Here is a 19,220-nt window from a genome sequence, read left to right as displayed (position 1 = left end):
CTGGAGAAGAACAAAAATAACATGTGGAGGTCATAGAGAGGCTTACCCAGCACACCACAAATGGCGACAAAGACGCCATGTGGGTGTTTGTCCTTGCTACAATAGATACCGTGAGAAATTCGCGCGTCGAGGACGTCGCTTCGGTCGTCGGTGTCACCACCCTGTCATGTTATGTGATAAGTTGCCCACCTATAGTCTCTCCTTAGCTAGTCATAATGAAGACATCTTTCCCCTTCCTAGCTTTTCATGCTTACACGTGAAGTTGCCCCGAACAGATGGAATTCTCAGTTGGGTAAGATGGTAAATCCAATATAAGTTCCAGGAGAAGGAAGACAAGGAAGAGAATTTGAAGTTAGGTGGAAAGGGAGCACTATATAGTATCCATTTGGGGAAGGGATGTATAGGGGTGTGTGTATGTAGGATGACTAGGGTTGACATGCTGGAGCATCAGCCATGGATGTTCTAGCCAAGGTCCGTTGTTGTGGCTGTGCATGACTATGACTGATATGTGGAATAAAGAATATAATCATGAATAACATGAAATGAAGTATACTCCGTAGAATGAATGTAGTCGAATGAATCATCGTCAGGATGAGACAGAATGAGTCAGTAGAAATGAGGTAGCAGTACATAAGTTACCATACTGTACACCATAATAGAGAAAGTACCAGTACATTCTATTAGCCCACCAACCTCGCCTCTGCGGCTCCGGCGGGGCAAGTTCAGGCGACACTCTGATTGGCCCGAGCTTTTGGTCTTTTTTCAGTTGGATCGCACGTCTCTGCCAATTTATTTATCTCTCGGCTTCATTCTGCAAATCCTAGACTCCATTCTCGATTTTTGAAATTCTTTCGAGCACAGTTTCTGTCTCTGTTGCTCCTGCATCTGCTAGCTCCGCGCTTTTCGCTACCCCGCTCCACACCGCACGATTTTTCCCACTCTGCTCTCTGCAACTTCTTCTGATACCCTAACCATTATGGCTGTTCGCGCGCAATTCGAGAACTCTAACGAGTAAGATACTCTGAAGACCGTTAAGAATGTTTGGGACACGGGCTGACGGTTTCCATTTAGGGTCGGTGTTTTCTCTTGCCTGACAAATGCCTACGCTATCGTTGCGGTTGGTGCTTCGGAGAACTTCTACAGGTGTGTTTTTCGAACATTCAGGAGGGTATAGGGTTGAGATCTGGGGCTGGCAATGATAGGCATGGCGGGTGGTAAGGCATACCACCGCCAATGCCGTGCCATTCTAAACCTCACTCTCTAACCTCTAACCCAATACAACCCACGAAGTACCCCAACTAACAGTCAAATACAGTGTCTTCGAATCTGAACTCCAAGATGTCATCCCCATCTGCCACGCAACCATCGCCGGAACCCGCATTGTCGGTCGTCTAATCGTCGGGTGAGTCGGACATAGCCAGTTCAAACGAACAGTCTTTCTGCCAGGAAGGAACATCTAGCAAGAATAACGCAAATGCTAATATCGTGCCCTCAGTAACCGCAAAGGTCTTCTCGTCCCCACAACCACCACAGACCAAGAATTGCAACATCTGCGTAACACGCTTCCGGCCGAAGTCAAAATCCAACGCATAGAAGAGCGCCTCTCCGCGCTCGGCAATGTTATTTGCTGCAACGACCATGTCGCAATCGTGCACCCTGATCTGGAGCGTGAGACCGAGGAGATGTGAGTAGCAATCTGGCGTCCGGAACCTAATCTCACCATTCCATTCCACGCGAAACTTTTCGATGCCCTTTTTTTCTTCCAAAACTGACATATCTCTTTTCACCCAGCATCGCCGACGTCCTCGGTGTAGAAGTTTTCCGTCAAACAGTAGCCGACAACGTCCTCACAGGCTCGTACATGGCCCTCTCGAACCAAGGTGGAATCGTGCACCCCAAGACCTCAATCCGCGACCAGGACGAGCTCTCCTCGCTCTTGCAAGTTCCTCTCGTGGCAGGCAGTGTGAACCGCGGCTCTCCAGTCGTCGGCGCCGGCATGGTCGTCAACGACTGGCTCGCCATCACCGGACTGGACACCACGGCCACCGAGCTGAGCGTTGTCGAGTCTGTGTTCAGACTTGGTGAGATGGCGCCCGGTGGTGCCGGCGGTGCTGCTGTCAATAAGGATAGTATTGTGGAGAGTTTCTACTAGATTTGTTGTCTTTTAGATTGCACTTTCTGGTGGGCTCTTTACGGTACATGGTCCTGTTCTTATTTTCACGCTGGAATGATTTTTTGATTCAAAGTACTGGTATTCCTTTTTTTTTTTTTTGTGGCCTGTTCGGCTCTGTCTTCTCTGCTCTGTTCGGTCTGATGGGTCTTTCGTTGGGAGTCTGTAATGCTTATGCTTGCATATACTCGAATGAATTATGCATGATGGATGGAATGTGTAGTATCAAAGATTTAAAATTAATCGAGATATAGATGTTGACACTTGAGAATATCCATCGAAATGGTCTTAGTCTTCTTATATAGCTGTAGATACTCGCCCGTATGCTATATATCTTCTAAAAAGCTAAAACGCATGAAGGCTTACAGCGCAAGACAGGCTGAATTGATGCAAACTATGATAAGTGGCACTTGGGCTCGGGGGTATTGTCGACAGGCATAGAAAGCAATAGAAAGCAAAAAAAGATAAAAATGGCATAAAAAGAACACGTTAGAAGCAAAAGCAATGCAGACCGTTGAGATATCCGTTTCAATCCCTCCATTTTCTTCCAATCCTCTCGCTTTTTTACTCGCTTTTGGGTATTCATAGACAAGCACAAAATAAGACAAGAACCGCAGAAGTTGCTTAGACTTGTCCCTCGACACTGATTTGAGGTCGCTCCGTTTGTGGGTTATTCTCCGCTTCTATCTCCATGTTGACGTCGACTCCAGCGCCGGAGTCGTCTTTCGGATGTGAAGAGTCATTCCCAGTGTTTCCCATGCTGGTATCACCGTCGGCATCATCTTGAGGAAGATCCGCTGGAGGGGGCGGAGGAGGAGGCGGTGGAGGTGTAGATTTCTGTCGCTTAGACGGAGAGGATGCTCCATCTTCAGCACCGTCAACGTTCAGCGTTCCGTTCCGCTTGCGTTTGAGCGATGCAGCGTCATCGTCTTCCAGGGGAGAACTCGCGGATGCACCCGCAACGGCTTCATCGTCACCCGTGCTGTGAACTTCGCTTCCGGGGTTCGGAGTAGCGTCCTGCGACTTCTCGGCCTCGTGTTTCCCGCGATCCACGTATTTGGCTGCGGCCTTGTGGAAGAAGGTCTTGCAGTAATTTTTGACGGTTTGCTGGTGCTTGGTGGAGATCTTCGCGGTGGGATCCTTGACGCGATTATTCTTGTAGTCGCTTTCAACGAGCTTTTTCGCAGTCTATTAATGGGGAATGTTAGCATAGTTACATTTCATCAGAAGTGGAATCAAAGGTGAGGGTCGGTAATATTTACCTCCTTAGCAAATCGTTTCAAATGATGGTCAGGGATCTTGTGTTTGTACTGATCCACCACGGGCTTGATAAGCGGGAAAAGCTGTGCCGCGTTAGTCCTAGGTCCTGTTATATTCCGTGTTATGCGTGAATACTCACCGTGTTCTCGTATATTCTCTTCTGTTTCTCCAATGGAAGCTTCCTCCATTTCTCTCCATCTTTGTGTCTTCTTTCCGGTTGATCGGCGGAAGGCTGAGGAGTCACGGGTGTAGCAGTTCGGTTCTCGGAAGGTGTGTCTTCCTGGGTGTTCATGATCCCGTCAATGATACTCTGCAATGCCAAATTTTGTTGGTTTTTGGCGGGTTGACCCGGCGCAGGAGTAGCAGGGGTAGCAGGCAAAGTTGGCCGTTCCCATGTTGTTTTGCCTGATGCGGAGTAGTAGTAAACGCGGCCCTCTGCCTCTGCAGTATACCATCCCTCAGGCAAGGGCCGGGGACCACGACGGTTGGGTTGTCTGGACCGCTGAGGACCTCGGTCTCTTCGTTGCTGTGCCGGCCCACGAGGAGCATCGTACACAGGAGATGGAGAGCGGGTGAGAGATCGCTGGCGCTGCTCCTGTCCAGTTTCGCGGCGCTCGAACTGGTTGATTGCCTGCTTCGCGTCCTTGCCGCGTTTCATGCGCGGGATTCGGTATGCGACTTCCAGACCAGCCCAGCTCTCAAGAAGGGCGACTGCTTTCTTCGCGACGCGCTCATCATCACAGGTCGTCAACGGCCGAATATTCGTCTCAATCTTGGAGTCCTGGATCTTGTTCCGGGTGAGTCGCGGGAAGCCGTCGAGGATGTTCAGGATCTGCAAAACCACGTTCTGGTCTTCCTTCCATTGAGCGAGCTGGGAGTTCAGGATCTGGTATCCGTGCATCCTGACCACGCGATTGCGAACGCGTTCATCGTCACAGCGCTGGATACGACCTAGCAGTTTGACCGCGATCCACTTCTCCTGGCACTGCACAAGAGCCGCCATGACCTTGGTCACACCATCCTCATCCAGCGACTTGGGCTGCACGCTGTCCACATACTCCTCGTCGTCCTCTTCCATCTTCTTCTTCTTTGGGCGCTTCGCCACCACAGTATCCCAGCCATCGGCCTCATCAATACCGAGAGCCTCGATAGTTGCATTCGATAGCTTGGTCGCACGCTCTGTCTGAGTGCGTCCGCCGATGAATCCTGTGCACATGGGCTCCCCACAATAGCAGGGCTGGGGGTCGGCACCGTATCGGTCAACATTGTAGTTGAAAACCAGCTCCTCGCCGGCCTGAACAGCGCGTTCAGCGAAAATTCCCATACGTAGCTTCTCGCCCACGACCCATTTGTCAACATAGCAGTTGGGATTGCACGAGTGATTGCAGAATCGTCCCAGGTTGCCTCGCTTGGTCGCATCGACAAACTCGCCCTTGTTCAAGGACATAAAGTAGAAGTGCTTGATGCCCTCCTCATCATACTGTCTCATGCGCTTTCGGAATTGCTGCTCTCCCACGACCTCACCAACATATTCGTAAATCAATTCGCCCGGGTCGAGATTCTTTTCCGCGCGCAATCCGAATCCCTTTTTTTCTGTTTTGATAACGGACACCGGGGCAAACTGTCTTTTTTGAAACCGCTGGTTTTGACAGTCGGGACCACAGCCGCATTCGCCCGCACACTCGATCTTGGTCGCGCGGTTGATACAGTCTGAATCCTCACCACATGCGATATTTCGACCAATCTTCGGGTCTACAGAGCGGGTCAGCGATATGCTCGCGGACGTTCCATGCCGAAGATGCCAAAGTAGGAGAATGTCCTCTTGGGAATCGGGCAAGAAGACACCGAGGCTACTCGAAATCCAGACTTACCCCACTCTTCAGCGCAATCACATTCCATGGCATGTTCGGTGTATCCCATGTATTTGTTGGCGTAGATACAGCCGGGGATCTGTTCAAAGGTGGCGAGCGCATCCTGGGTGCTATCCGGCAGGTGCGTGTACAGCGGCGGAGGTCGCGACGCGACCTTCTGCGACGAGCTGCGTGACAGCTTGGGCGGTTGGCCCGGTTCCTGCTTAAGGACGATCTCGCCGATATTTTCCTTCATTGGGTCGGGTGCATCGGAGTTGGGGGAGGACTCCTTTTTCGGAGGAAGAGGAGATCGAGAGGAGGTACGCGAATCGCCGTTTTTCAAATGATTGCCGTTTACCGGAGAGTCCCGCTCCATTTTGGCAGGCTCTTCAGAGTCCGCGTAGTCATGGGCAGACATGACGACACGGACTACGGGTGGGAGATATGGAAAGAAAGAGAGAGGAAGAGAATGAAAATAGAGCAGAATACGAAGTTGGATGATTCTGCCAAGATATGCCCTCGGGAATCAAGGGGGTTTCCAGAGCGGTAAAGGGAACAATCTCATTGATAAAAATCTCCTAATTTGACTGAAATCGAAGCTATTGTCATTTTCGCGTCTCTCTCACCGCCTTGAGTCTAGTCTCATTCTTGTATAGACCTGACCTGATTCACCTCGGGTTCACCTGGTAGTGGTATAGAGTGAGGTTGGACGTTGTTTCACTTCCACTTCAAGAGGCTCATAAGAATACCTCGAATAGGTATGGAGATCTCTGACAAAGTAATAGCGTGGGGAGAGTGACAATAGTCTTTCCTCGATCCCAATATATGTGTTTAACATTTTATGTGTTGATGATTTCCTTAGACGGGAACTGTGACGGGAACTGTGACGGGAACTGTGACAGGGTTATCATCCATGGCAGCCAGCATAGGCGAAGTGATATAATTGAACGTGACCGAAAAACTGAAAACTGAAAACCGAAAGACCGAAAGACCTAGAAAGGGGAAAGGCAAGAATGCATGTGTACTGTATCCAAGTGAAAGTTCCCCCCAAAATCGATTGGAGGAGAGAGCAGGAAAAAGCGCGTCTGCATGTGTTGTCAACGTGGAGGAGTCTGTGCGTCAACATGTTAAAGAGGTACGTAGGTACATATGTACGGAGTACGGAGTAGAGAAATTATATTTTACAGTATAATAAATTAAAATAATAAAGAAAGAACTTGAATAATATAATACGTATAATATACATCTACAATACGCATATATCGAATATAATATGATATATCAAAAGGTATACCTTCCTGGTATATATGCCTCAGGCTATCCTTCTCTGTCATCCCCGTACTTTACTTCTTCACTGCTCTTCTTTTCACTTCACTTCTTCTTTCTCTTCTCTCTCCTCCTCACACATGCCCCTGATCAAACTCGTATTTTACAAACCTCACGGCTGTACCTCGGCGGAGTCCACCTTCCTCTCCACTCGGCTCATCTCTGCCAATCGTCCTGACCCATTTTCATCAGAACCACCTGCATGACAGACGCGCCTTTTACTTTTCCTGTACGATCGCCCACTCTAACCGCCCCTGAGGCTAGCTTCAAACAAAATCATTCTCACCGGACGTACCAACATCCCGGGCCAGTGTTACCACCTATCAAAATCCACTGTGGGCTCCATCCCACTGTTTACCGGAAAAAGGACAAACCACAGTCATGCACTAAAAAATGCCAAAAATAAAAACAAGAAATAAACGCTTCAACTGTCCCTTGGTTCTGGAACTGCCAGGGCCAACCGTTTCCCGAACCAACGATGCAATTCGGCTGAATCTAAGCCTATCTTATACATCCCGTATCCTGGGCATTACCTAGATACCCTTGAAGACCATACCATATGCCAAAAACAAGTCCAAAGTCCCCATCCGTTCGATACCATGCAGCCCCCACTCAATTCAACCCCTCGATTGTACTTTCGGAGGAATCAGAATTCCCAGTCTCCCCGCTTCCCGGTCTTTCTTAGTGGTAATTTTGCCCTTCGAAACTCTTCTGGAAAACATATGAAACTTCCCGGCTGAAACGCCCATTTTTCTCTCGATTTTGGTATGCTTGGTACTTTACCATATTCTTCTAGTACTGTAATACTCTCCAGCATTCGTCCCTGCAGCTTTCCTCCCGAACGCTGGTCTCCTGCGCGATCCCGGCTGCTCAAGTCCGTTTGGCCAGAAATCTTCCTGGAAAAAAAATCCCCAAAAAAAATTAATTGGGGACTTTGAATGGAGTTTGATTCAACTGCCCTTTTTTCATTTTCTTTGGCTACAAAGCCTCTAATTGTCAAATCATTCGTTTTCCTCTGTCATCCCTTTTGTTTCGTCTCCGCGTGGGAGGATATGGGGACATAAGAGACCTCCTCTCGTTCCCTGCTGGCGCGTGTCTTTTGATTGATTGATTTTTTTTCTTAATTCTTTCTCTCTCGCTCTCTTCACTTTTCCCTCTCGGGCATAAATGAGGGATCAATTGATCTGAATTGTTGTATCACGACCCTGACGATTGCCGTTCGCTGTCCTTTTTCCGGGATCATAATCTGGGAGGCTTTCTTTGTTTTTGGTTTTTTTTTGCTTTCTTTCGCGGTTATATTTCTTTTCTTTTCAGAGGGAAAGGGAAGCCGGCTATAATCCGCTTCCATGGTCTGGATATGTCGAATCCATCTGATAGGCCATGGACCGAGGAGGACAAGGTATGGAGATTCTTTAACTGGACGTGAAGTGAATCCGATGCTGACCAGCCAGTACACTCTACTCACCGAGATCCTCAAGAAAGCTGGATTTCCTTCCAGCTATCTAGTGCGCATGATTAAAGAATATGGAATTACTCCAAGCTGGGAGCATATTCCCCTTCCACAAGGTATTATCGTCCAATTGCCGGCCAAAGAAGGAAAAAAGGGAATGAGAAAGAGAAAGCTTTGCAGATCAATATCAACTTGGCGCTAACACCCCGGTCCAGGTCGTTCACTCAGCTCGTGCAAAACGGCCTATCTCAATATGGTTCAGCAGCCTGTGCACCCTCCACATCCAGTGGCACCGTTTCCACCGCGATCCGATATCACCGGCCCGCCAGCCTCAATGGACCCTAGCACTATGCGCAAGCGGCCATTGTATCCTTCCGACAAACCAATCCCTCGTGCAATTCAGCCAAGGCCACCAGCGAGCACCGCCTCCTACAGCAGCGAAAGCGGAGCATCCGCCCAGCTCTCCCCAAGACTAGATACCGGCCCCGGCGAGCCACCCCGTAAACGAGGACGCCCAAGCAAAGCAGAGACCGAGCGACGCAAGCTTCTAGCCGAGGCCCGCGGTGAAACTTACCCAGCCCCTCGACGGTCAGGGTCTGGCAGACTTAAAGTCCCTCCTTCACCAACCAGCCCCGCGGCAGGCCCATCGTCTACACCATTTCCGCCGGCACCCCAAGCATTCCATGGACCCAAGCCGGGCCCAGTCCCAATGCTCTACGACACTTCAGCCATGCGCTCGGCAATTCCACCAGGCCCTGGTCCCGCGTCAAACGATGAGCGCCGCGATATGCCAGCCCGTGGCATGGGCACCAACATGCGTGAACTACCCCGGCCAACAGAGATGGGCCATCCCCTCCCTTCACCACATGCCTTGCAACTAGGGCCCCCAGACGCATTCCCTAGACTCAGCAACCCAGTCGAGCGGCCTTACAGCTTCTCAGCAGATCGGTTCTCCCCGCCAGACAGTGGTCGGCGCGACTCGGTCACTAGTCGATCCGACCAGCCAGGACCGTACTCGGAAGGACGAATGAGCACGACACCAGCCGAGCAAGCTCCACGATGACCATTTGACTTTGATATTTCTTTTTCTACATCGTCATTTCCATTTTCATTTTGATCCCAAGTCTGGATTGTACTTTCGACTTTCGATTTCAGCCTTTGTTTTTTTGTTTTTCTTTTTTTGAGGCCCAAGCGCCATGAATGAATGATCAAGCCATTGATGAACAATAGACAGCGTTCCCGTGTTGTGTTTATTGTGCGCGGTTTTTCTCCAAGCTCTTCAAGCGACCCCCTTTCACACCTCCGACTTTCCCTCTTCGACAATCCAACATCCCCATGCATGCTTAACTCTCTCTCATTTCATGCCCGTGTCTGTCAACCTAGGTACTGTATACTGAAGGTCAGATATGCTATGGGATGGGAAATGCTTTCCTTTCCTTTCTCTCTTTGTGACAGTGACCTTCATAAATCCATTGATGTGTCCACGAGTTCCCCCATGTTCGATGAAGATAACGGCTTTCATATTCTTGATATTTGATTTTCCTATGATTGAATCTTTTTCCTATGATTGAATCTTCACGCTATTGCGCCCCCCCAAATCAAGCAAGCGAGTCCTTCAACTGCTTTCCTTCTGCTCCTGCTTCCCCCTCGTCTCCTAGGCGAACACAATCTCATATTGTGAAGCCTACTCCAAGCACCATGGCAAAAGACGAGACAAGACAAGATGTCTACGCCAATTGATGCCCTCCATGTCTCGCATCGTTCTTCAATTCTCTGTCTTGATTTTACGCTTTCTATCTTTCCGTTTTCTCTTTCTCTTTCTCTCTTCAGCCCAGCCCAATGTCTAGCGTGCTATGCATTTGATGATGACGACGATGCATTATGTCTATTGCTAATACATGGCGATGGCGGTTCTTTGAGCCTTTCGATTTTCTTGTCTAAGGCCCGTTTACCCTGTATTTTATTCTACTACACTTCTGACATTTGATGACATTTTGGTTCCCATTCTGACAGTTTGCTTTTGACTTTACTGTTCATTCTCTTCTATCTCGACTTCCCTTACAGGATAATGTTCTACCTTCTTCGCCCTAGTTAATAATGAATTGAGAGTATTCAATCTTACACTATCGCTTGAGTCATCGTTCTTCATTCTTATTTCTATGTATCCCGGGCGTGGCTTTTGCTAATATAAGCGCACTTTCAAGTGGCCTACATAGTTTGTAGCCCGTATGCGCCTACAAATAGATACTGATTTGCTATTAGTGCTTACGCACCGGAAAAGCACAGAAATACTTGACTATCAACTCTCAGACCCAGGCAGTATTATATAATTTACCTTACTTTGTACTTCGTATAGGAAATAGAACTGCCAAGTTTATGAGTGGATGGGCGGGCATTTGGCCTAGCGGTTGTCGTTGGCGACACGCGCTGCCACATTGGATCGATTGATCTCAAGTCGCCGGATCGCCTACGGGAGTTGACTTTTTGTTTTTATGTATTTTGATACTTTCCCGGCATTGGAATCTTGGGATGATAACGATGCAAGCATCAAAGCTGCAATGTCCGGGTTGTCTCCACATGTTCGTATACCCGTGGACGTGCCAATAAGACACATGCCGAGGTACTCTCAGAGATTTACTACGTTCGACATGTCCGCAGTGTATGTATAGGTCAAAATTATACAGTGAAAACAGCTGTCTCCTTCGACGCCTTGAATAAAATATGCTACCTTGAAAGAAATGCTATCTCTACACAAAGAACCTAATGTTCACACAATCCTATCCAAACAACACCTTCCGCCTAGCCTATCACTCTGCGCCATCAGACTTTCCACGAACTCGATCAAGAATTCGCCGCAGCTGTGCTTTGGAATCACCATTCCCCTCCGTAGACGACACCCCCGTCGCCTCTAGAGAAGAGGATTCAGGCTCGGGTATAGACTGGGATGGAACCGACAAGCGTTTCGGAGGATGAGGATGAGGCTCACGGTTCTGCGAATAATCTTTATCTTTCCTTGCATCACCACCCTGTTCCTCTGGCTCCTCAGCCTGCCTTTTCTGCAGAATCTGCGAACGCAGAGCACTGACCGCAGTGCCGAAGCCTGATGGTGTTCTCGACAGAGGGGAAGGAGTGAAGTCATCCCCCATTTGAAGATCCAACTCCTTCTCTTTGGATAGTTTCAGCACTTCGGCGCTGTTTTCCTCAACGAAGCGGGTCAGGTACACCTTCCGGCCGGTATCGCGGTCTTTCAGGTTGTTCTTGATGCGGTCTAGCTCCTTCCTGTACGCCGTCTCGTAGATATTGAAATCCGCAGCGCCGGGTGATTCACTAACGAACTGTACGGGCTCCTCGTCCTCCATCTGGTCAGATGGATCCATTGAATGCCCCGGCTCTTGCAAGATGGACGCCGGCTCGTCACCGGGAACAGTGTCCTGCTGCGAGGAGCCGTTGTAGGTAGATGGTCCAATGAAGAGGTAGGGAAACTCCTCCTCCAGCGGATCACGAGCATGCCCTCTCGTCCCCTCCATGCTGCGCTTAGTTCTACTTGAGCTCGCTCGCGAAAGGGGGATATGGGGTGATGCCGACTGGGAGTGGGGTTGAGCTTCGTGGCCGACATCCGGTTGAGCTGTGGACCCCCAGCTGCGGATGGAGCCGGAGTCTCTTCGTTCGGGCTCGGTCACGCCGCTGGGTATTTTGCTGTTGCTCGGGCTGTGCTCGGGCTGGGATGAAAAGCTGGCTGAATCGGTAGACCCGATACATCCGGCATTTTCTCGGAATCCGGCGAAAGGGCGCCGGGGGAAGTTCTTACGCACGTCTGGGCCATTGGAGTCGTGTGTCTGTAGAGCCGCTCCGACTGTTGGGAAGGGTTCGTCTGGGTCCATTTCCATTGGTGGCTCGACAAGGAAGGCATCGTGGTCTCCGCCCAGAATGCTACCGAACGTACTTTGAATCGGAGATTGTGGTTTCATGGGATCCGTTAGTCGCTTGAATCTTTGAACGGCTTTCATCTGCGGGCTTTGTTAATGAATGACCTATCAGAATGAGGAATGGTAACATACCACAGTCACGAGATGTCCCATTTTTCTTGTAATGGCCGAGTTCATCTCCTCCTCTGTCGGTGGCTCAATGATTTGCGATGTGTTCTCCTCAAATGACAGTAAAGGATCCGTCCCATTCTTCGTTACCCAGGGGTGTTCCTGTTGTATCTGATTAGCATTGGCGAGCAGTGTCATTGCGATCGACTCACCCGTAAAGCAAACATGTCGATTCGTTTCTCTGGATCTTTCTCGAGGATCCGTCCTATCAGATCTTTGAATACCTCATCTGACTCATCTTCGTACACCAGGGTATCTCCCCTGATACTATCGTACAGCTCGAAGATGCTCTGCTTCTCAAAGGGCAGCCTTCCATATCGGAGACAGTATAGAGTTACTCCCATGGACCAGATATCTGTCGCCCTTCCGGATACATCGCCATGTTTGGCCACGCACAGCTCTGGCGGGAGAAATGCTGGTGACCCAGCTGACTTACCAGTGAACATGTTTGAATCTTTTTCAAACATTTCCGATACACCAAAGTCGACCACTTTCAGAATGTCGTCGTTGGTCACCAAACAGTTGTCCGGTTTTATATCTCGATGGACAATACCCTGTGAATGCAGGTACTCGATTCCCAAGATCAGATCACGGAACCAACATCGACATTGCTCGTCATCATACGGATCTGCTTTCTCTTCCAGCCCGACCTTCATGACAACACCCTTCTTGCACATTTCCATCACCATGTACAACGAGTCCTCCGTTGGATCATCCAAGACCTCGATCAATGACACCAGATTGTTATGGTTCAGTTTCTTCATGATTGCAATTTCCTCCTTGATCAGATATAAAGGATTCTTTGCTGTCTCAGTATCGTCACCGGAAGGATGCCGATGTAATGGCGAGTTGAAATCCGTTCCTCCCCGAATCGGGCCTCGCGGTCTTCGCAACATATGCGACTGCGCACGTTTCCTTAGTCTAGACTTGGAGAATTCTTTGACTGCCTAAATCCACAAATAGTTTATGTGATAGTTAGCATGTTCATTTTCCCAGGCTCATTTCTCGCAGGTTCGTGCTCATACATATTCATTGCCATACTGATCTGCAGCCAGATGAACAGCCCCAAACGATCCACGTCCGATCTCCTGCTTGATTATATATTGGTTGATGCGATGTTCCGCGGTACCGTCATCTTGGCTCGTATAATAGGAGGAGCGGGCGTTCAGTGTTTCCTAGTCCGCGGTACATCAGTTCTCCGAAGCTGTCATAACGGCATTGAGAGACTGACCTTCACCGGACGCCTTGATCTTGGGTTTCGTCGTCGATGCCTCGCATAACTGTCATGGGATGCAGTAGATCTAGGTGGAGATTGGCTGTCAGTATGGTACATCATCTTCAGGAAAAATCAATCTCTTGCAAGTGCTTCATAGTGAGACTCACGGAAATCTGCTCGCCTGGGGCCGCGCATCGCTCATACCCTCCAGTGAGGAGGTAGATGGCTCTGCGGAGATATCCGACATAGGGGTTGCCACATTCCGATCCATTGAAATACACTGATCACCAAGTGTTGGTAGGAGATGTGTGGGGTAATGAGGATGTTCGAGCGGGGAATTCGACAACGTGCGGGTTGTCAGCCTTACGAGGCCCCCTTTGGCAAGGATTGGACACAAGCGGATAGAATAAAGGATACTAAGCCCTATGTGAAATTTAAGAAAATCCAGTCGAATCGGAAACCCCGAAGAAATTCCAGGCAGCTCCTTTTCTGATATGGGCCTTTTGTTATCGATACCGGAACTAATTTCACCGCCCGTCGGCCTCGGAACTCCCCTGAACATCAACAACAACTTGTTTCAGGTCACATACAACTATGGTCGTCTACTCGTTCTACATCTTTGATCGGCACGGTAAAAGAAAAAAAAAAACTCTCCTGTTATATAAATCATCTTCATACTAACTGTCATCTAGCGGAATGCATTTACAAGCGTCGGTGGCTTCCGCGTCCGACCTCCACCGTGGGGAAGTCGCGGTCTGATACTGTCTCCGGCGCAGCACCGACCGGTCTCGGCCAGACAGTGCGATCGACAGACGACGATTCGAAGCTGGTATTCGGCACTGTCTTCTCGCTGCGGAATATGGTGCGCAAGCTAGGAGGCGAAGATGACAAGTAAGGCTGCCCCTGAAGGCCAGACAGGACCTGCTTGCTGGGCCTGGAATGTACGGGCAAAGCCGATGCTAACCCAACCAGCTTCGTGTCATTCACCACCAGCCAGTACAAGCTTCACTACTACGAGACGCCAACGAATACCAAGTTCGTCATGCTGACGGACCTCAAGAGTCCTAGCATGCGTATCGCGCTGCAACAGATCTATATCAATCTGTTTGTGGAATACGGTTCGTATTGTTTATTGATCTGGCTTGGCGGGCTCGGGCAGTGCTAACTCGGTTCGGTCTGTTTAGTGGTTAAGAACCCCCTTTCTCCGACCGAGCATCCCGGCGGTGTGGGCGTGAACAACGAGCTATTCGAGGAATCGTTGGAGCAGTTTGTGGTGCGTGCATTATAGTTCTGGCATTCTGCCTTGGTTGTTGACTTGGCGTTCTGATCTGGTAGCAGACTCGTGTCCTGTCATGATATCGAACTGGCCATCCCTAGGAACCTGGAGATCAGTTCGCGCGAGCAAGTCCACGTAAGGAAGGGGAAAACGACAGGATCTCACCGCTCGGACCTATTGACGCTATCATATACAAATCGGGTATCTCGAAGGCGCAAGAGCGGCATAGCTGCAATCGAGCGCACACCGCAGCGGACTCGCCCGTTGTCAAGCACACTGTTCTACGGGCACCTGCATGCGACGGCACATTTTGGCGAGGAAAATAGATTACCGGGGCACAGCACCGAAGCCAAGCACGACAAGGTTATCCATACCGCCTTTTCATGTGAGGCTGCCATTCAATGAGACCGATTTCCTCCCCACGTGGCATCCCTAGCGCCGCTAGTACGCTGAATGCCGGGGAAATTACGGTGCGGAGTGCCCGGGGGCCGGCCCGCAAATAGCTCAGCTTCTTCATATTAGGCGCTATCGACCAGGAACGCTGAACAGAGCTATTTTTTACTGGTGTTCGGGAAGAGTCGGAAGAATCCATTATTGCTGGTATAACGCAATATCCATGCGAATTGTCTCACTATAGGTGCAATATCAAGTTTCCGGCATTAGTATGCCTATTTGTAGTAAACCTGGGGTATGTTGTATAGGTCTCAAAAAATGCCGCAACCACCAACAACGCCATAAAAAAAACAAACCCTATACTAGATCCGGGTCTAGAACGCTAATCATACCCTTATTCCAAACAGCTATAGCCAAGCAGCACCGCCAAGAACCAGCTTTCCCAACCGGCCAAGCATGGCTCGTGCGTCTACTTCTATACGGAGGCACTCGACAAGCCGATAGGCGTAGACTCGAGAATAATACGACAATAACTTGATTTTGCAATTGCTTTTTCTATCTGCCCCATCAAGAAAAAGCAAAGCTCAATGCATATTGCAACGGTGGAAAAAAACAAGATACCCACAGACAGCTCTCAGCTTCAGGTCAGATCGTCCACATCCTGCATCATGCATGACTTGGCTAAAGCACAGACGTCCACATATACAGGTTTAGCACAACGTACCTCCACAGCGGGATAACAGATGCTAACGAAAGACAAGCTCCGTCCCTCCTATTCGGGCTTTTTACTCTATAGTGCATATGTACATGGGATATGTACGGAGGAGTTACTAGTGCATACCCGGCACATGCATACACACACAAAGAATGAAACAATTTGATGCCGCAGCTTATCTCAAGCTCGGGCCATTCCAAGGTTCAGCAACGTCAGATAGGTGTCGCAATGCAAAGCGACCAATCCTATAACTTTACGGCTGTGTGTCTCTTCCTGCAACCGCAAACTGGCGGTCAAACATGCGCCGGCTTGAGTCGGAATTTGGGTTGCAGCCGATGTTGGGTGGCTTTGTGGTTGTTTTTACATTAAAGTAAACATGTGAACTGCCGCAGAGTTCCCGTGAACTCTCTGGACCCCTTACCCCATGGGCATGGGCTTTTTATTGGATAGATGTGATCTCCAAGATCGTCGCTTACCCAAAGACTTGTCACCAAGTATGCCACGATGTGGTCAACTTGGGATCAACCGCGCCGAGAGGTCGTATACGCATGCAGAAGAGCAGTGAATCAGCGTACCCTGAATCCTTCGGGAGAGGAACTGGACTTTCCATGCTGCATGAGGCCTCCGATTGTATTATAAATGTGCGTAATGGTAACTCAGGAGATTGGATAGCGGATTATATGGCTTCTGCATTGAGGTAAAGCACGGAGTCACGGCGGAGGCCTGGTTAGACTTCGTTTCCGACCTTGGAAATAGCTGACCCTCATAGTTTCTGTTATATTGCTGCCTATCAAAAGTGGACTCTAGGGTCCATAGGGCAAAGTACTGTACTTGAGAGCGAATTTCAATCTGAAAGAACGATTTATAAGACGCTAGATGCATGTCTAACCTACAATGTGCTTTCAACCTTATGATTTATTGGAACCATCTGGTTCGTCTTGCCCTTTGTCCTGGGTATATGCAGGGACCGACCTTTAACCAGGAAAATACTTTCCAAAATGATCCCTAATAAAGAGACCAACATGGAATAGCCATACCTAAAGATAGTCATTAACCTCTCAAGTTTATATTTACCTACTTGTAGAGTACGTGCAAATGTGAGGTAGGAATTGGAATTTTGGGGGAAGAGAGGTGTTGAATAGCTGTATTTTGTAGAAGTACATGCCTCGGGATAGGTGCATATAGCATTGATATCGAAGGCTTGGTACATTTGTATATTGTATATTGTACTCCGTACATCTACTTGCATGCGTACATGCATACTCCGTAGTGCATAGTGTGGGAAATTAAGATGGGTTCCTCTTAGGGCTATGATTGGCGCGTGAAAATCCCTCGTAGTTATTAGTGCTGGATACGGAAGCTTGTGTGAGAAAGTGGACTTGCGGTTTTTTTTTTTTTTTTTTTTTTGCGTTACCTGTCAGATTGAGTTGTTATTTCCAGCTTTATTGTTTCTCTGCAGAAAATGTCTTATTCTATTATTCTTATGGTCTCCTGTGCCGAGGTCAGTACTAACCTTGGAACCGGGCTTATTCGGAAATCAACAGTAATCCGGGGTAAAATGAGCATTGAATCTAGGAATAACATTGAGTATACCGCTAGGTACTACTCTGTACTAGCTCCGAAACAAAGCCCAGGTTCAACGCGAGGCTCGTACTAGCACTCCGTATGGGAATCCTACTGCCCACAGACACGCCAGGATTTGAATAGACGGTGAACATTTCGCATTCCACGTTCTCAAGTAATAAGACTGGACGTATTCCCATGCAGAGGTGATAGGGCCAAGAAAGAGCGATATATTCTTATCCAATCCTTTTCAATTGCATAAGACAATATTAGTCAACCTGCACCACGTCTATCTCAAATGCCGTCATCTGTCCGAGTGACGCTACCTAGATAGCGGAAAACTAGTGTTGGTCTCTATTTTATTCCCCTATAACGTATTAGACCAATGTACGTTGTACATCGCTGCGGGGACTCCATCGCACAGAGACCCCACGCGGTTTCCACGACCCCGATAGAGAGATGTGCATGATTGACCGACTATTATTACGTAGCAGCGATCGTCTAGCGATCACAGGAACTTACGTCGATAAACGGGGGGTTTCTGGTTTCGGGATGATCAGGTTGACCAGGTGGACGTTGGTAGTAGCGAGTGAGCACGGGTATAAACGGAGGGATCCGACAATTGGTTGAAGGGGGATTTAGGATTTACGAGGACAGTGTCCCTTTGAGAAACTGGGATTCACCTAGGTACCTGTATTTGATTTAGCAGGGTTTCATAGCTCGGATGACATACGGAGTACCGTGTTTATGGTGGTGCATTATACAGTAAGAATGGTCTGACCTTGGGTACTATAACTATGCTACAACTAACTATGCTCAAAAATGATGATTCCCCCACCTACTCTATCGAGTAATAAAGCACGTCCAAAATATTCACATTATATGCTCCGGCTAATAGATCAACAGGACTCCCTCCAATTAGACCGGATGAATGGATCCTAATAGCTTTGGAGAAGTACGGAGTACCCCTCAACTTCATACATACCAAGGTAGTCCACCTCGGGACGACTACAACCGCCACACAGTGCACCCAGCGCGTCGGCTTGGTGCGGGGCCTGATCGAATCACAGCTGGGCTTCGTTGTGCAGACTGCACAGCCTCACTCCTTTGATGTGGTGGCGGCCACTATCAAAGCTACTTTCCCCTCCGTATTTTCTAATATTCTAATATTCTGATATTCTGATATTTTAGTGATGTCCGTGTACAATTAGCGATGGGCATAGTATATGTAGCATACTTATAATATCCAAAGACGTCAATCAACGTCATTACCTAGGTAATACTAAGATAAGATAATACATGTATTGCTCTTCAACTCGGGAGAGACCCAGTTCTACTAGTTAGTAGGGTTCCAGAGAAAAAAAAAACCCGTACCTTCATTACTTATTATATTAATTACTCTGGATTACTTCATTGTTTCATTACCATTAAATCTCTCACCAAAAAATAGTATTATTAAAGCCTCGGAACGGACCTCGGGACTCCTTTCCATCTGGTCGATTCTGTATGAAAATATTCATGCACCACTTTTTATGGAATGCGTACAAAATATATCCTACAATAGTACAAACATATCTAGATGTATCTACAGAGTAGACATCTCAGGTATCACAACGCCGGAGTCGCCGTATGCAGTATGTAGCCCTATAGGTCAAGACCAAAATCACGCCCTGGAAGCCCTGGTCCTTGCCCAGGTGGTAAGCCCTGGAGCATTTGCGAGCATTAATAATCTTCGAGGGTAACCTGTACCGTTGCAGTGCCCACATTTTTCCCTCTCGATATGGAGTTATTCCCTTTTTTTTTTTCTTTCTTTTTTCTTATGAATTTTATAATTTTTTTAATGGGTTTAACTATGTAATATATTACCATACACCAAAAAGGATTTCCTCCCGGTGGTATTTCAAGGT

The 19,220-nt window shown here is 48.5% G+C and overlaps 5 protein-coding genes across 5 annotated transcripts; 3 read left to right on the top strand and 2 right to left on the bottom strand.

Moving 5' to 3' along the window:
• Positions 1-949: 949 nt before the first annotated feature.
• On the top strand, positions 950-2,152 carry N7525_008570 (translation initiation factor 6; the record flags this gene model as incomplete). Its single annotated transcript, XM_002562627.2, has 5 exons — positions 950-1,011; positions 1,072-1,143; positions 1,316-1,402; positions 1,496-1,684; positions 1,792-2,152. Exons 1-5 carry the CDS (start codon positions 977-979, stop codon positions 2,150-2,152), a joined length of 744 nt encoding a protein of 247 aa, XP_002562673.1. The 5' UTR covers positions 950-976.
• A 642-nt stretch (positions 2,153-2,794) lies between these two features.
• set2 (SET and WW domain protein) lies at positions 2,795-5,698 on the bottom strand (the record flags this gene model as incomplete). The annotated part of the gene is made up of 4 exons (XM_061214425.1): positions 2,795-3,358; positions 3,433-3,513; positions 3,570-5,182; positions 5,302-5,698. The coding sequence occupies 4 exons, from the start codon at positions 5,696-5,698 to the stop codon at positions 2,795-2,797; spliced, it is 2,655 nt and encodes an 884-aa protein (XP_061068856.1).
• Positions 5,699-7,963: 2,265 nt separating this feature from the next.
• Positions 7,964-9,119, top strand: N7525_008568 (putative AT DNA binding protein; the record flags this gene model as incomplete). The annotated part of the gene is made up of 3 exons (XM_002562624.1): positions 7,964-8,005; positions 8,058-8,172; positions 8,272-9,119. The coding sequence occupies 3 exons, from the start codon at positions 7,964-7,966 to the stop codon at positions 9,117-9,119; spliced, it is 1,005 nt and encodes a 334-aa protein (XP_002562670.1).
• Positions 9,120-10,863: 1,744 nt separating this feature from the next.
• On the bottom strand, positions 10,864-13,637 carry N7525_008567 (serine/threonine-protein kinase; the record flags this gene model as incomplete). The annotated part of the gene is made up of 6 exons (XM_061214424.1): positions 10,864-12,063; positions 12,115-12,252; positions 12,303-13,097; positions 13,176-13,325; positions 13,382-13,451; positions 13,534-13,637. 6 exons carry the CDS (start codon positions 13,635-13,637, stop codon positions 10,864-10,866), a joined length of 2,457 nt encoding a protein of 818 aa, XP_061068855.1.
• Positions 13,638-13,960: 323 nt separating this feature from the next.
• On the top strand, positions 13,961-14,722 carry N7525_008566 (TRAPP subunit BET5; the record flags this gene model as incomplete). The annotated part of the gene is made up of 5 exons (XM_002562622.2): positions 13,961-13,997; positions 14,059-14,257; positions 14,339-14,484; positions 14,551-14,639; positions 14,705-14,722. The coding sequence occupies 5 exons, from the start codon at positions 13,961-13,963 to the stop codon at positions 14,720-14,722; spliced, it is 489 nt and encodes a 162-aa protein (XP_002562668.2).
• Between the last annotated feature and the right edge of the window lie 4,498 nt (positions 14,723-19,220).

Source organism: Penicillium rubens (assembly GCF_028828025.1).
Source record: "Penicillium rubens strain IBT 27055 chromosome Unknown utg000003l_segment0_segment0, whole genome shotgun sequence".
NCBI classification, from domain to species: Eukaryota; Fungi; Ascomycota; class Eurotiomycetes; order Eurotiales; family Aspergillaceae; genus Penicillium; species Penicillium rubens.
This window is presented reverse-complemented; position numbering and strand designations above follow the sequence as displayed.